Source organism: Lethenteron reissneri, chromosome 54, assembly GCF_015708825.2.
Source record: "Lethenteron reissneri isolate LAM-NWPU_2019-01 chromosome 54, ASM1570882v1, whole genome shotgun sequence".
In the NCBI taxonomy this organism is placed as follows: Eukaryota; Metazoa; Chordata; class Hyperoartia; order Petromyzontiformes; family Petromyzontidae; genus Lethenteron; species Lethenteron reissneri.
Window position 1 is genome coordinate 2,082,990 of NC_083832.1, and position 16,398 is coordinate 2,099,387.

General features: G+C 56.6%; 1 protein-coding gene across 2 annotated transcripts in view; it reads left to right on the top strand.

Annotated features, from left to right (window-relative positions):
- Window positions 1–15,852, top strand: part of LOC133356608 (ras-related protein Rap-1b) — a 61,588-nt gene extending 45,736 nt beyond the window's left edge. For both annotated transcript variants that reach the window (XM_061574233.1, XM_061574234.1), the window contains exons 3-7: window positions 336–404; window positions 8,355–8,411; window positions 9,840–9,980; window positions 11,433–11,576; window positions 12,013–15,852. In XM_061574233.1, the coding sequence (XP_061430217.1) occupies window positions 336–404; window positions 8,355–8,411; window positions 9,840–9,980; window positions 11,433–11,576; window positions 12,013–12,102 (501 nt within the window). In that variant the 3' untranslated portion in view covers window positions 12,103–15,852. The remainder of the gene's footprint in view (window positions 1–335; window positions 405–8,354; window positions 8,412–9,839; window positions 9,981–11,432; window positions 11,577–12,012) is intronic.
- The last annotated feature ends 546 nt before the right edge of the window (window positions 15,853–16,398 follow it).

The window sequence follows — 16,398 nt, forward strand, 5'->3', positions numbered from 1 at the left end:
TGAGGGCGCAGGATATTTATATTTTTTGCTGTTGTCTTTCATGGCCGGTCAGAATCTGTATTTATGCTGCAGGAGGGATCTGAGCTATAAAGCTCACAGATGTCCACTAGGGGCACAGGGTTAGAACGTGACAACAACAAAAAGCACGATAGGAGGGCACAGTACAAGAAAGGTAAACAAATCGCCCACATACAAATACAACCAAACCATCCCCATCCTACCAGGCAAAGCCCACGAACGATACTGTTACAAATTAATGATCACACGGGGGTGAAATGCTCGCGCTGTTCTGTTGTGCCTAACATTTGCACACCTTTTCCCTGTGTTATCCGCAGACGGTACAGTTCGTGCAAGGAATATTTGTGGAAAAGTACGATCCCACCATCGAAGACTCCTACCGGAAGGTGTGGTGGTTTGTTGTTACACGCTTTCATTCAACTCGTTCTGTCTGCTGTTGTTGTCGTTGTTGTATCCTCAAATCTTGTAACTTTAACCCACTTCCCAATGTGGTATCGACTGCAAACTTGGTATACTTATGTCATACTGATGACAATACTATATTCTATCATAAAAAAAACATGTTTTTAAACATTCTTTTTTATATGTGATGTTTCGGCTTGGGTCTAATTGTCTACGGTCAACTGACGTTGGCTGTAATTGGCCACGGCCCCCTTACGTTGTGGCAAGCTTCGGGGCCACTTCCTGGAGTCGTGGAGTTCTTCCATTACTAGCGTGTTTTTTAAAAAAGTTTTTTAAAAATATTATTTTCTTTTTTTTACACCAGCCGCGTGATCGTTCCATTTGTAGTTTCCCTTGGGTTAGATCGCCGCCACGACCCGACAGCCAAATTAGTTGTTAGGTTGTTTGACGCAAGCAGAACGTGCCGATTAATTGCCGCTTCATGGGCTCATTGTAAATGTTGTGCTGTGGGTTTTACTCTCCAACACGCAGCCGTGTGCTGTGCGAGTAGCGAATTGGCCACGTTTTGTTTACACGACTCAAACTTACGTGATTTGAAGCTTTCGTGACTGCAGGAATCCATACTCTTTGGTTCTTACGGCAAAGTCACGTTGGTAGAAAAATAAAATAAAACAAAATAAAAATTTTCATGACGTTTCGATAAATGAATAACCTCTTGTAACAGCTCTCTCGCTGGTTCAGCACTTCCACAGCTGGATTATTTTTTCCACCTGAGGACGACCGCTTGTGTTGCGATCGAAACGTCGTGATATATAATTTCTTATTTTATTTCTCTACCTACTTGACTTTACCGAATGAACCGAAGAGTATACAACCTTGCTTAATTGGCCATGTATCGGGGTGGCCGTGGCGGGTTTAACGACTCGTTTGTATTCGCGTCACCTAACCAAAAACAAACCCTCATGGTGCATCATATTGGTCGTGAAAGCCCTCCCACTACTACGTGCCAAACCGTTTCATTCGTCCGCCCTTTCGTTTGGTTGTGCCCGTCAATTGTTTGTTCATTTTGACAACAACAAAAACAACAACCGCCATTCGCCACTAAGTGGTGGTGACGTCACCACGACACTTCTGCCAGGCCATTCTGACGCCCCCCGTATATTCTGCCGTGTGATAATTAGCAGGCCTCCCGCGGAGTCGTCTCGCTCGTCGGGTTTGTATCCGCGTTGGCGGGGGGGGGGGGGGTTGGGGGGGAGGGCGGCGTGCTGAAATCCACCCGTGTGCTTGGGGCGGACTTATTACTCCCTTGCGAGGTTTCTCCGCCATCCAGCAGTGGACTGAGCGTGGCTCTCTGACGATGATGTTAGGACCAAGTGTCAGGAGGATATGCTGCCACTTGAGTTGAGGCTGTGGTTGACCGTCGATTATCCGGCTGATTCCAACGTTACCCGGCGGTCCCGGGCCTATCCGGCAAAACCGCTCCAAAGGCTGTAACCAGTCCGGCTATCGGCACCGCGTGTGTTCCGAAACACAAAGTAGCTACGCTTGATTTCACTGTCAAATATTATATACACTACATTATACACTGCATGCAAATTAAACAAGGAAAATACTGCACGCAGAGGCTTCGAGATCGGAGTGGTAAGTACGGTGCAGTAATTACAGTAACCTATTACAGTAGGCTGTTTTTGTCTTTTTGTATGTTTATCCGTGCCGATTTCACACAGTAAACACATTTAAAACACTAATACATATAAACACCCCCGAAGCAGCTGGACAATCTAGTCTACTCTCTTGTTAACCTAAACCGCCTCGCCCCTAAACCCCCTCGCCCCTAAACCGCCTCGCCCTCAAATCCCCTCGCCCTCAAACCCCCTCGCCCCTAAACCCCCTCGCCCCTAAACCCCCTCGCCCCTAAACCCCCTCGCCCCTAAACCCCCTCGCCCCTAAACCCCCTCGCCCCTAAACCGCCTCGCCCCTATAACCCCCTCGCCCCTATAACCCCCTCGCCCCTAAACCCCCTCGCCCCTAAACCCCCTCGCCCTCAAACCCCCTCGCCCCTAAACCGCCTCGCCCCTAAACCACCTAGCCCCTAAACCCCCTCGCCCTCAAACCCCCTCGCCCCTAAACCGCCTCGCCCCTAAACCACCTCGCCCCTAAACCCCCTCGCCCCTAAACCGCCTCGCCCCTAAACCGCCTCGCCCCTAAACCCCCTCGCCCCTAAACCCCCTCGCCCCTAAACCCCCTCGCCCCTAAACCCCCTCGCCCTCAAACCCCCTCGCCCTCAAACCCCCTCGCCCCTAAACCCCCTCGCCCTCAAACCCCCTCGCCCTCAAATCCCCTCGCCCCTAAACCCCCTCGCCCCTAAACTCCCTAGCCCCTAAACCAGGGGCGGTTTCTTCATTAGGGCGATTGGGCGACGCACCACCAATGTCATTGAACCACAGAGTCACGCTAGCCGTCACTGCCAGCCTCTGGATATAGTCTAATCAGCGTCATGTCACGTTCTGTGGAGTACCGCCTCTTTTGGGGCGATTTCACTACGGCTGAGAATCGCCCCGAGTGGCTCCATAGACTTACATTCAAAGATGTTTTTTTCGAACGGGGGCGCTCCAATGCATTCTCTATGGCTCCGGGAGGGCAAGCCCTAACGTGCTTACGTCATCATACGTGCTTACGTCATCATACGTAAGCACGTTTCATCCAGCAATATAATTTATCGCTACCTAGTGGAATCTTTAATAAAATAAACTTGAGTGGTTTGTTTTAATAGTGAGTATATAAACAAACAAGATGTATTATTTGTTTCTTTCGGTTAAGTCACGTCTAAAGATAAAATAATAAATTAAATTAAATAATAGAATACGACGTTTCGATTGCAACACAAGCAATCATCATCAGGTATAATGAAATAGCGACATAAAATCTAACCAGAAAACTATAGACAGACATATTAGCAGACAGATATCACCAAGATACATAGAGAGAGCAACACAGGTAACAGAGAGAGATGGTCGTCTCTGTGGGGTGGCCTTAAATAGACAGAGGAGGGCGGACGCAGAGAGAGGGAGGGGGGGTTAGAGAAAAAATTAGCATATCAATGAGTGGTCAACAGACGTGCTGCAAGTGCGATGACACGGCAAGCAAGCCTGAAAATCAGGAGAAGGACACACTAAAATTAAATAACCTAGTAAAATATCGAAATGTAATGTAATACAACACAGAGTGTCGGTCAACACACAATTAACGCATAGCCTGGTTGATTACGTATTTCAAAGATTGCTAAGTTAGAATTTAAGTGTGAACATTCCAAAGAGAGGACACAGGCAGAGAGAACAAGTAGTCAGAGAGAGAGATAAAAGAAGATAAGTTTAAAACTTCCCCGTAGAAGTGGTTCATCTTAATTTTGGAACTTTCGTGACTGCAGGAATTATTATTTGTTTCTTTCGGTTTAGACGTGACTTAACCGAAAGAAACAAATAATAATTCCTGCAGTCACGAAAGTTCTAAAATTAAAACAAGATGTATTGTAAGAGTCACTTTATTTTTCATTAATATTAAAGAAGTGAAGTTGCCTTTACATGCTTAAGCTGTTAATTTATTCATTGCATGGGTGGACCTTATCCTTATCAATCATCCAGACATTTGCCCCCCCTGAGAGATTTTGCAGGAGCCGCCACTGCCCTAAACCCCCTCGCCCCTAAACCCCCTCGCCCCTAAACCCCCTCGCCACTAAACCCCCTCGCCCTCAAACCCCCTCGCCCTCAAATCCCCTCGCCCCTAAACCCCCTCGCCCCTAAACCCCCTCGCCCCTAAACCCCCTCGCCCCTAAACCACCTCGCCCCTAAACCCCCTCGCCCCTAAACCCCCTCGCCACTAAACCCCCTCGCCCTCAAACCCCCTCGCCCTCAAATCCCCTCGCCCCTAAACCCCCTCGCCCCTAAACCCCCTAGCCCCTAAACCACCTCGCCCCTAAACCCCCCTCGCCCCTAAACTCCCTAGCCCCTAAACCCCCTCGCCCCTAAACCCCCTCGCCCCTAAACCCCCTCGCCCCTAAACCGCCTCGCCCCTAAACCGCCTCGCCCTGAAACGATTCGCCCTGAAACCTCCACCCTGGATTAGTTTAAATTTCCTTCGAGCGTGACTCGGCAGGTCTAGAGCCAAGATGCGATAGAAGTTGGGGCTACTCTATAAACACGCCACCATCACCACCACAAGCCGTGGTCTCTCCACTGCTGGCCACATCACCATCACCCCGAGCCACGCGCTCGACACTGCTTGCCACACCATCACCCCGAGCCACGCGCTCGACACTGCTTGCCACACCATCACCACCACGTGCCATGCTCTCTCCACTGCTGGCCACATCATCGTCAACACCATCACGTGCCCGCTGCTGGATATACTTACGACTTGCGGTCACCACACACGAGGAGAGAGGAAGGAAGGGGGGAGTTAGAGGGAGGACGAGGGGGCGAGGGGGGGAGTAGGAGGGAGGATGAGGGAGGGAGGGAGGGGGAGGGCGAGGGGGGATGAGGGAGGAGCTCTCACCGGTGGATCTCAGTGAGGCCACTTGCCTGGAGTGATTTGCGCGGGGGAGTCGGCAACCCCCCCCCCCCCCCCCGTTGCCTTCGCCGGCTCTGCCGTGCCGAGTTCCATGCGGGCGCCATTCCGCCCGGCTGGATGGGGGGTAGGAGCGTTTACCCCCGAGGCTGACAACAATTTAAAGTTTTTTTTTTCGTTTGAGCGGCACATTAGCACCGCTGTAATCCCCTTTAATTACGCTGGGGATCGCCGATTATTATTTTTAAACCCCTTGTTCCCCCACGTCGCGTCTGCAAGTTGAACAGTGCGGGGTCCCCCCCCAGCTCAGCCGCTGAATCTCGGAACGCACGCCAGCGGCTCGGCGTAAATTAAATTAGTGGTTTTTGTAGCGCCGTGCCGTCGCTTTAAGGTGGCGCACAGCAACGCACGTTGCGGAATCCCCCCCTCCACGGGGGAATAAAACCCGAAGGTTTTATTTTTAATAAAAAAAAATACAAAGTCAACTGTGGTGGACGGCATCGGAAAAGGGGGGGGGGGGCGGGAAGGGGTTGATGGCGCGCTCCGAACGGGGGGGGGGGGGGCGGGGGGGGTGGGTCGGGGCCGCCCCCCAACCACTTCCCCCCACCCACCTCCCCCCCCCCCCTGGCCACCGTGAAGGAAGCATGGCGTTTGACTGGGCCCCCCTTGTGCGTGGGGAGGGTTCACAATTTCACAATGGCCTACCCCCCCCGGGGGACAAGTAGTGGGGGAGGGGGGGTAACAGGAATCCCGCGGAGTCGTCTCGCTCCGTGCTCGTGGGGGTGGAGTTATTTTCAAGTTGCGAACGTCGTCGCTGTTGACAATCCGCGGCGCGCGTGTGCGCTGTGCCCCCTGCAGCTCCGTTACACTATTTAGCCCCCCCCCCCGGCAAGAGCCCCATCGGGGGGGTGGGGGGCGTTGTGTAAATGTATCCCTGTCAGCCGCGAGCCATCGCAGTTTAGCCTCGCCCCAAAGTGGGACGCGCCGAGAGAGATGCGCCGAGAGACGCGCCGAGAGAGACGCGCCGGTGCCGGCTTTTGGGGGATTCTAAGAAAGCTGTGTGCCAGCCGAGCGCCGGGGTCACAGCTGAGCAGTGCCCCGTCCCCAGGCATGGGCAGTAACGGGGCCCTTGACCGTCCCTCCCCGCCATGTGCGTGTGCGTGCATGTGTGTGCGTTGCGCGGGCTTGGGTGTGTGTGTGCTTGCGTGCGTGTGCCATCCTCGTGCCATACGAATGTCGCAATTTCCAAAGTCGCGAGAGAGAGAATGCGCTCTGCTGATCGCAGCCCTCGGCCCGGCGGTGAACATTGCACGGACCTGTGCAATTTCCCACCCACAACGTTGAGACTTTCCCGCTAAGTAGTACTTGGTTTTATCGACCCAGGAGAGAGAGCGATGATGGTTGGCCGAGTAAATGCCGCCACACATCGCCCCCCACCCCCCTCACATTCGGTTGTGAACCCGCGACCTTTCTCTTGCCAGCCGCTCCGTCTTCCGCCACCGAGCCACCCCTGTGCACATCGTATGTTGAACTTCTTTCGCACCGTACGAGGACAACAAACTAAACACACGCAAAAAAGAAGTGAGTTTGTCAATCTAGATGATGATTTGATGATGATTTGAAAGTGCACGGCTCCATTGGCCTTTCATCATATCGATAGGGATGAGCTTTCCAGATGGCCGCACAAGCGCGTCCGCAAGCGCCGCGCGACGCAGCGGCCGTCTTTGCGCCGTCAGGGTTGCGGCGACGAGCAAACGTCGTCCTCGGTGCTCCCCGAACGCTTTGAAACTCTTCCGACCCCGGTTGAAAACACTCATCTTACTCCTCTTCGCTAAGGCCGCAACAAGCCCCACGCCGTGCCGGTCGGTCTCTAGCGGCCTTCTCTGCTCCACCGCAACGCAGGCGGCCCCCCCCCCCCCCCCCCCCCCCATGGCCTCGGGTTGGTCTTGAGCGGTGCGTCGCCAGGAGGCCTTCGGCCTGCCCCCCGTGCTCTTTCCCCTCGTGGTGTCCCCCCCCCCCCCCACCGTAGGGCGGCCTTCGCTGTGGGACTCGGGTTCCATTCTCAGCGCGTGTACAGGTCCCGGTTTGAAATCTTGTTTGGCTGGAAGATGTGACAGATTTTCCTCAGGGAGTTGTTGTGGAAAGTTGATAGGGACTTCATGTCCATCTTAGGTTGTAACACGTAAAAAACAACCCAAAGACTTGAAAACCGTTGTGAGGAAGGAATAGTCGGCTAAGTGACGACCGTTATCACTCAGCCCCCCCCCCCCCCCCTCGTGTTGCTCTGCGGTGGCTAGGAGATGTTAACCACCTCGCCTGGTCTACAGGAGGTCGTGGGTTCGATCCCGACCCTGACGCCTGCTGCTGTATATTTGGAGTTTGCGTCCCTCTCTCTTCCCGTCATCGCGGGGATTTTGCTCCGGTTCCTCCGGGTTTTCCCCTCCACATTTAGACCACGATATGGAAGTCCGCGTCTTCCGCCGATAGAACTCCGTCCGAGCGACCACATGGGCGGGCTGGTCGGCCTGCGAGTTCCCCTTTTGAGGCCGAGCCGACCTAGGGGTGGCCTGGTTCACACGCGCGGCCAAGGCCCGTCGGTGTGTCGGTTAACTCCAGTTGTTAGCAACTCCTGTTGGCAACTGCGGTTGGCAACTCTCGTAAGCAACTTCCATCGGCAATGCCGTTTGGCAACTCCCGTTGGCAACTCCCATTTGGCAACGCCCTGGCGTAGCCGCCCCGCGACGTGGTTTGCCAGGCGTGAGTCGGATGAGGCTGCCCCCCCCCCGGTTCTCCGTGTGTACGCGACGCTCGCCGGACGGGCGAGTGACGAGTTTGGACGGCTGCCTGGGGGGAGGGGGGAGGGGGCGGGGGGGTGGGGGAGTCCTCGCTGGCCCCGAGCGGTGTGGGCTGGGCGCTTCGAGGGAACCGAGCGGGGTTGGAAACGCCGCTCCTAGCCGGGGGCAAAACACGGAAACACAAATAGTGCCCGGAGTGGTTGGGCGGTATGGCGGTGGGGGGTCGCGAGATGAGAGGAAGGGGGCGGACATTGGCGTGAGCGGACACGTGTTGGTGGCGTGCCGCGCGGTGCCGGCGCGCAGACCATGCCAAGATTGCTCTCGCCCACTTTGTTGTTAGTATTGTTGGTGAGCGAGGGCCGTGCGTGTGTGCGTCGCCACTGGGGAGACAAAGGCGGCCGGGCGTGGTGCTGGCCACCCAACCCCCTCTTGTGTCGTGCCCGTCTTCATAGGTGCTGCTCGCTAACAGCACTTGCCCCGACAGTCTGTTAAGGTTATACAGGGAATCTTTGTCTTTGCTTTTTTGTGACTAAAGTGAGTGAATCTGTGTCTCTCTCTCCCCCTCCTCTCGCCCAGCAAGTGGAAGTGGATGGATCACAGTGCATGCTGGAGATCCTGGATACAGCCGGCACAGTCAGTGCTGCACCACATTGCACGCACACACACGGGTCTCCAATCATCACACACACGCACGCACGCCTCCAATCATCCCACACACGCCTACAATACACGCCCACCTGCATCGCCTACAATCATCTCACAGCTTAACACCTGTACGGCCATATGGCTCGGCGCACGAGCAGGAGTTTAAACCCTGGGGGGGTAAGGATTGACTCGGCCCATCATACTTCCCTCTGGGGTCGACTAAAATGAGTACCACAGTTGTGGGGAAGTAAACAACGGTTGTCCTATGGACAGACTAGCCCCCTCCCCCCCACCATGGCAATATGGAATTTCCACCACTCCAGGAATTTGTGTAAATGCCCTTGCAGCCGCGCCCGTTATGTACACCGCATTTGCACACACATGCTCGCACACAAGCTCGCACACACGCACGCTCACACACACTCTCACACGCGCTCACACACGCTCACACACGCTCACACACACGCTCACACGCACGCTCACACGCACGCTCACATGCGCTCACACACGCTCGCACACACGCTCGCACACACGCGCACACACACGCGTGGTTATTTACAGCTGTGCACTCCCACACACAATGGCATTCATAGCCGAACACACAGCCCCGCATTGTGTGCGCACACACAAAGCACACACACAGTCACACATGCTTCAGCGTAGCTCTAAGCGCGGAGACAAAGGTCCCCCGTGTAGCCTCGGGGCAAGTGCGGCGAGTGAGCAGCGCCCCCCTGAAGGCCTTCACGGCACTCGAGGGGAGTGGTGTGGCCAGAATCGGCACGCGATGGGGTGGTGTGGCCGCAACCACATCCTTGAAGCTGCCTTTGGCTCCCCCGGTGCTGACGCTTACTCACCGCACCGGGTGCTCGTATGAGGTTGAGTCGACCGTGGGATGCCCAAGACCCGGTACAGGTAATCGTCAGCGGTGTTGGCTGTGAGCGGGAGTCAAACTGTTGAGAAGGCGGCCGCGAGAGTGGCAGCTTTGTTGGGGAATGTGTTGGTGAGCGCGTGCACGCGTGTTGGTGAGCGCGCGTTTTGGGGAGTGCGTGCTTGCGTGTGTGCTCTTGAGCGTGTCGATGAGGGTGTGTGCGTGTTGTGTGAGCGTGCTGGTGAGCGTGTTGTGTGAGCCTGCTGGTGAGCGTGCTGGTGAGCGTGTCGGTGAGCCTGCTGGTGAGCGTGTCGGTGAGGGTGTGTGCGTGTTGTGTGAGCCTGCTGGTGAGCGTGTCGGTGAGCCTGCTGGTGAGCGTGTCGGTGAGCCTGCTGGTGAGCGTGCTGGTGAGCGTGCTGGTGAGCGTGTCGGTGAGCCTGCTGGTGAGCGTGCTGGTGAGCGTGCTGGTGAGCGTGCTGGTGAGCGTGTCGGTGAGCGTGTCGGTGAGCGTGTGCGCGGGCTCGTGTCTCGGTGGGAACGACGTGCAGGAGCAGTTCACGGCGATGCGGGACCTGTACATGAAGAACGGCCAGGGCTTCGTGCTGGTCTACTCCATCACGGCGCAGTCCACCTTCAACGACCTGCAGGACCTGCGCGAGCAGATCCTGCGCGTCAAGGACACGGACGACGTGAGCTCCCCCCCCTCGCCCCCCCCTCGCCCCACCCCCCCCTCGCCTTCCTGCTCGCAAGTCTCCCCTTGTGCCCCTGTCAAGCCCGAAGTGAAACGGCTTGTAACCGAGTTGTAATAAAGGATCTTGTTTAATAATAACCACGATGTCGATTGACGTTGGTGATGACGGAAGAGTGCTAGCATCAATAAATGGATCTTGTAGTACGCACGAAATTATCTTAAATCGAAACTACTGAAGTGAAATAAACCATGGAGGAGCCAGCGTCACGCACGGCCTCGCGAGCCGTGGGTGGACAGAGGTCGATCATCTTCTTTCCCTTATGTCCGTTTGGACGACTTGCTCGGGGGGACGTCCACCGGCTCGCTCGACTGTCCATTCGCTCACCTGTTCACTCGCTCGCACATCCGCTCACTTACTTGTTCGTTCACTCCCTTGCCTATCCACTCGCGCGTCCATCTCAGCGCTTGCTCGCACTCTTACCTGTTCACTCGTTCGCCCATCCAATCACCCACTCACTCGCTCGCACTCTTAACTGTTCACTCGCTCGCCCATCCAATCACCCGCTCGCTCGCTTACATTCTTACCTGTCCACTCGCTCGCCCATCCAATCACCCACTCACTCGCTCACACTCTTACCTGTTCACTCGCTCGCCCATCCAATCACCCACTCACTCGCTCGCACTCTTAACTGTTCACTCGCTCGCCCATCCAATCACCCACTCACTCGCTCACACTCTTACCTGTTCACTTGCTCGCCCATCCAATCACCCACTCACTCGCTCGCACTCTTAACTGTTCACTCGCTCGCCCATCCAATCACCCACTCGCTCGCTCACATTCTTACCTGTCCACTCGCTCGCCCATCCAATCACCCACTCGCTCGCTCACACTCTTACCTGTTCACTCGCTCGCCCATCCAATCACCCACTCACTCGCTCGCACTCTTAACTGTTCACTCGCTCGCCCATCCAATCACCCACTCGCTCGCTCACATTCTTACCTGTCCACTCGCTCGCCCATCCAATCACCCGCTCGCTCGCACTCTTACCTGTCCACTCGCTCGCCCATCCAATCACCCACCCACTCGCTCGCTCACACTCTTACCTGTCCACTCGCTCGCCCATCCAATCACCCACCCACTCGCTCGCTCGCACTCTTACCTGTCCACTCGCGTGTCCATCTGCCCGCTCACTCCCTTACCTATCCAGTGGTTCACTCTCTTACCTGTCCACCCGCTTGTCCATCTGCCCGCTCACTCCCTTACCTATCCAGTGGTTCACTCTCTTACCTGTCCACCCGCTTGTCCATCTGCCCGCTCACTCCCTTACCTATCCAGTGGTTCACTCTCTTACCTGTCCACCCGCTTGTCCATCTGCCCGCTCACTCCCTTACCTATCCAGTGGTTCACTCTCTTACCTGTCCACCCGCTTGTCCCGCTGCCCCTCCTAGGTGCCCATGATCCTGGTGGGGAACAAATGTGACCTGGAGGACGAGCGCGTGGTGGGCCGCGAGCAGGGGCAGAACCTGGCGCGCCAGTGGCAGAGCTGCGCCTTTCTGGAGGCCTCCGCCAAGTCCAAAATCAACGTCAACGAGGTGGGCACCCCCCCCACCTCCCCCCCCCCACCTCCACACCCCCCCCCCACCTCCACACCCCCACCGCACCTCCACACCCCCACCCCCGACCCCTCACACGCGTCGATTTCTCTGGGTGCTTCGATATCCTTTCACGTGGGGGAGAGGGTTTGGGCAACCCCGCGGTGGCCAGATGTCGACATGATCATCATCATCATCGTCGTTGTTGTTGTTTGAGGAGGAAATCACTTTGACGTTTTATCACCGAATACTTCCGAGTATTAAGTACAGCCTCTCCCCCTGCGGTTCCCCCGCCCTCCTTTCGTCCTCTACCTCCTCATCCTCCTCCACCCTCCTCCTCCACCCTCCTCCCCCCTCCTCCCCCCTCCTCCTCCGTCTTCTCTCACGCTCCCTTTCTCTCCCTCCCACCCTCCCCTGACCCCCCCCCCCGCCGTAGATCTTCTACGACCTGGTGAGGCAGATCAACAGGAGAGCGCCGCCTGAGAAGAGGAAGGCGAAGAAGAAGCAGTCGTGCACGCTGCTGTGAGACGCTGTCGGCCACCACCGCCGTCAATCCCCACCGCCAACAACGCCGCCGCCACCAACACCGCCGCCGCCACCACCACCACCGCCACCTTTTTTCTATTGCGCCTTGGGGGGTCCCGGCGTGGGGTCCTCCGTCGCGCTCGGCGTTTCGCGAGGAGGGAAACGTCCCCCCGATCCGATCCCAACCTACCAACCCGCCTACCGTCTGCGCACCGCCCGTTTTTGTCCGTCGGTCGCCCCCCCCCCCGCGGCCGCTACCCCCCCCCCCCACCCCCCCCCACCGGCGTCTGTCGGAAACTCGTGCGGAGACGAAAGCGACGCCGGCGCTGTCCCTCACCGCGACCGACTTCCCCGCGTTCGAGAGCCGAGCGCCCACCCACGCCTCGCCACGCAACCAATTACCGAGTCACGACGCCGACACCTTTACGACGTTCAGCCGGCGGGAGGGGGGGGGGGGTGGTGGGGGGGCTGCCGTGGAGGGGGGGGGGGCCCTTTTGTGAAGGCTGCGGAATCGGTCCACCGGGAAAAAAAAAGGAAAAAAATTACAAAAAAAAATTGAAGTGGGAAAAAGATGAGTGCCCCCCCCCCCCCCACACAGCCCCCACCCCCCTTCCCTGGTTATTTCTTTTGTCTTTTTCTGTCCCTTTGTTATCCCTCCGGCGTGTGTGTGTGTTTCGAACGGTCCGTGTGTTGCACGTGAGAGTTGGTTAACCCTCCGCCCCGCTTCGCCGTGCGATCGACAGGTAGGCGGCTGGCCAGGTGCGCGTGCGTGCGTGTTTGTGTGCCCGAGTGTGCACGCGCGTGCGCTCCGTGTGCGTTGTGCGTGCGAGCTAGTGCGTCGGTGTGCACGCCAGTGCGTTCGCGTCGGTGTGCACGCGCCTGCGTTCTCTGTGCGTGCGCAAGCTATGGCATGAGTGTGCACGCTCGTGTGTTCGCGTGCGAGCTTGTGCGTGCGAGCTAGCGTGTGAATGTGCACGCTAGTGCGTTGTGTGTGTGTGTGCACGAGTGTGCGTTCGCGCGCGAGTTTGCGTGCGAGTGCGAGCTAGTGCATCAGTGTGCGAGCTAGTGCATCAGTGTGCGAGCTAGTGCATCAGTGTGCGAGCTAGTGCATCAGTGTGCGAGCTAGTGCATCAGTGTGCGAGCTAGTGCATCAGTGTGCGAGCTAGTGCATCAGTGTGCGAGCTAGTGCATCAGTGTGCGAGCTAGTGCATCAGTGTGCGAGCTAGTGCATCAGTGTGCGAGCTAGTGCATCAGTGTGCACGCGCGTGCGTTCCGTGTGTGCGTTGTTCTGTGTGCGAGCGAGTGAGCGACTTCTGCTGTCTGGAGCTTCTGTCGCCCTCCTCTCATCCATCCCCAAGCCGTGACAGATGCTCGCTCCTCCTCCTACTCACGCACCTCCTCCTCCTCACCCTCCTCCTCACCCTCCTCCTCACCCTCCTCACCCTCCTCACGCACCCCACTCCCCACTGCCCCCTGCCCCGCTCTGACAGTCGCCGAGCAAGCGAGCGGCACAGCGCCACTCGACAGCGCAGGCAGGCGCCCAACTAACACTCTCCCCGTTTAACCTGTGGCTCCCGTACTAATATTTGTACAGAGACTTTTGCATACGACCCGTCTCTTCAGACTTTATAAATACTGTATTGTCATTTTTTTTTCCTCTCCATTATTTTTTTGTATTTTACTGTAAAGAATAAAAAAAAGTGGTGGCTCAGGAGCTGAGACTTCGTAAAAAAAGAACAGAAAATAACGGGGAGGGGGGGGAGGGTGAGGGGGCAGGTGGGGGCTGGGTGGCGCTCCCCCCCTTGCCCCTACCTGTTCTATTCTTCTCCAGCTGCACGATGCATTTCGCCCGGTTCTCTGCGCTCGCCGCCGATTAACCCCCCGGCCTCCACCGCCGGCCCCCCGTCTCCAAACGACTTCTTCCCCCCCCCCCCCGCCGCCACTCCCCCCGGCCCCGCTCCTGAACTCCCATCAAATGTTGGGGGGGGGCGCGGAACACGAAAACTGAGTTGTCAACTCGCCGTTTTTTTTTACCCAGAGGGGCGATTCGTGAGCGGAGCCACCGGGGGAACATCGTCCTGGCCGCTGCCGCCGCCGCCGGGACTGCGTTCGATTATTGTTTGTGGGCGCACGAGTGATTGTTTTTGGGGGGTTTTTTTGTTCTTTCTCTTTGGCGGGTTCCGTTGGCAGCCAGAGGAGAGCCGGGGGGGGGGGGGGGACCTTGACGGCGCCAGAGGTTTGTTGGGGCTAGAGTCCGGCGGTGCCAAAATCCCCAGACCGCAGCTCTCCCTCTCTCTCCCTCTCTCACTCGCTCGCTGATGTGGCCCCGGTCCCCCGGCACCGCTTTGCGTTGTGAGACGGAGGCACCCGTCTGTCCGGGCGGATGGCCCGGCAGGCGGGCGGGCTGGTGAGACGGGGAGGGAGATGCGGTTTTGGTGGTCGACCGTTCTGTCAGTTGATTGGTCGGTCGCCCGGTCTGACGATTGATTGATTGGTCAGTCGGCCGGTTGATTGATCACTCTGCCGGGCAGTCAGTTGATTGGTCAGTCGGCCGATGCGGTCATTTGATTGGTCAGTCGGCCGGGTTGTCATTTGATTGGTCAGTCGGCCGGGTTGTCATTTGATTGGTCAGTCGGCCGCGCTGTCGGTTGATTGGTCAGTCGGCCGCGCTGTCAGTTGATTGGTCAGTCGGCCGGTCTGTCGGTTGATTGGTCAGTCGGCCGGTCTGTCGGTTGATTGGTCAGTCGGGCGGTTTGTCAGTTGATTGGTCAGTCGGCGGGGCTGTAGCAGCACGAGACTTTACAACTTAACACGCGGTGGGACTTGCGCGGGTACAGCGATGGCCTCTGCCTCTGTCCACCGCTGCTGCTGTTCGCCAGGCCGTGGCGCTGGGGGGGGGGGTAGCTCCTGCATGGTTTATTTCACTTCCTTACTTTTGATTTAAGATGCTTTCGTGCGTACTACAAGATTCATTTATTGATGCTAGCCCCTCCCCCGCCCTCCCCCGCACCCCTCTCGCCATCGTCATCACCAACGTCAATCGACATCGTCGTTATTATTAAACAATATCATTTATTACAACTCGGTTATAAGCTGTTGAACTTCTGCTTGGCAGTGGCACGAGAGGATGCGAGCGCGTGCGTGTTCCGTTGTTTGTGTTTACAAGTCGAGTTAATTCGCAGGCGTGACATTGACACAAAAAAGTTACCAGCAAGGCCCCCCCTCGAAGGCTTTCAAAATGCTTTGTATTGCCCCACACCACACAACCCCCCACCCACCCACCACCCCCAGCCCCTACAGAAAAAAAAACTAATTGAATGCTCCGAATTAAAAACAAACATATATGTGTGTGCGTGTGCGTGTCCGTATCTCGTGAGTCTGACCCCCCCCTCTCCTCCCCATTGAAGCAATGGAACGCCCCGACTTGAAAGGAGAAGCCGTCTGTCTCTCGGTTGGCCAGGTTATGGGGCAAACCATTGTGGGCAGAGGTGCCGGCGTGGGGGGGGGGGGAGATTTTAAAAACCCAGCCGCAGGAAATCCATTCGCTCCGCATCTCCAACTCAGTGGTACATCCCAAGTCTCTCTGCCTTGTAGTCCACACACGTTAACCCGCTTTATAGTTTCTACTGATTGTACTGTAGATGTCTGATGATATAATACTTTTTTTCTTTCCCCGAACTACTTAAATATTCGTACAATGTGTACCGTACATACATTTGATGCCAAATAAATTGTATTACATTTTACACTCCACCGACCCAACCCACGCCCCCCCCCTCCCCCCCCATATTCATAAATTAAGTCATTCATTAGTAAGCTGATTGCGCGCACAAATTAAATTCTGGACGGGTGGGTGGGCGGGGAGGGAGAAATAATGGATAGGAGGAATTTGAATCTTGAGATGCGCTCCCAGGCGGTGGTCGTGGTGGTGGTCATGCCGGATGAGAGATGGGGAATTAGATGTAGAGACGGGGGGGGGGGGGGGTCGCGTGTTGGAGGGGCGGGAGATCTTGGGGGGAGGGGCTGGGTCTGTGGGGGGGGGGGGGCTACATCCGAGGGGGTCACATTGGAGAAAGTGGTCCGTGGTGCTCGCCTTGTCGCTAAGGGGATGAGAGAGCGGGCGAGGGAGACCAGCCCCGGTTTAAAGTTCCAACGAACAGAGACGTCTGCAATTTATTACAGCAATAAATTAATCCTGTCGTCTTGTGTCACGAGGTGTGTTTGAGCTCAGTCTGTTCATCCACTGCTGGATGGGACCCCCCCCCCCCACTCGCACGTCGTGTTGGGTATCCGTGGG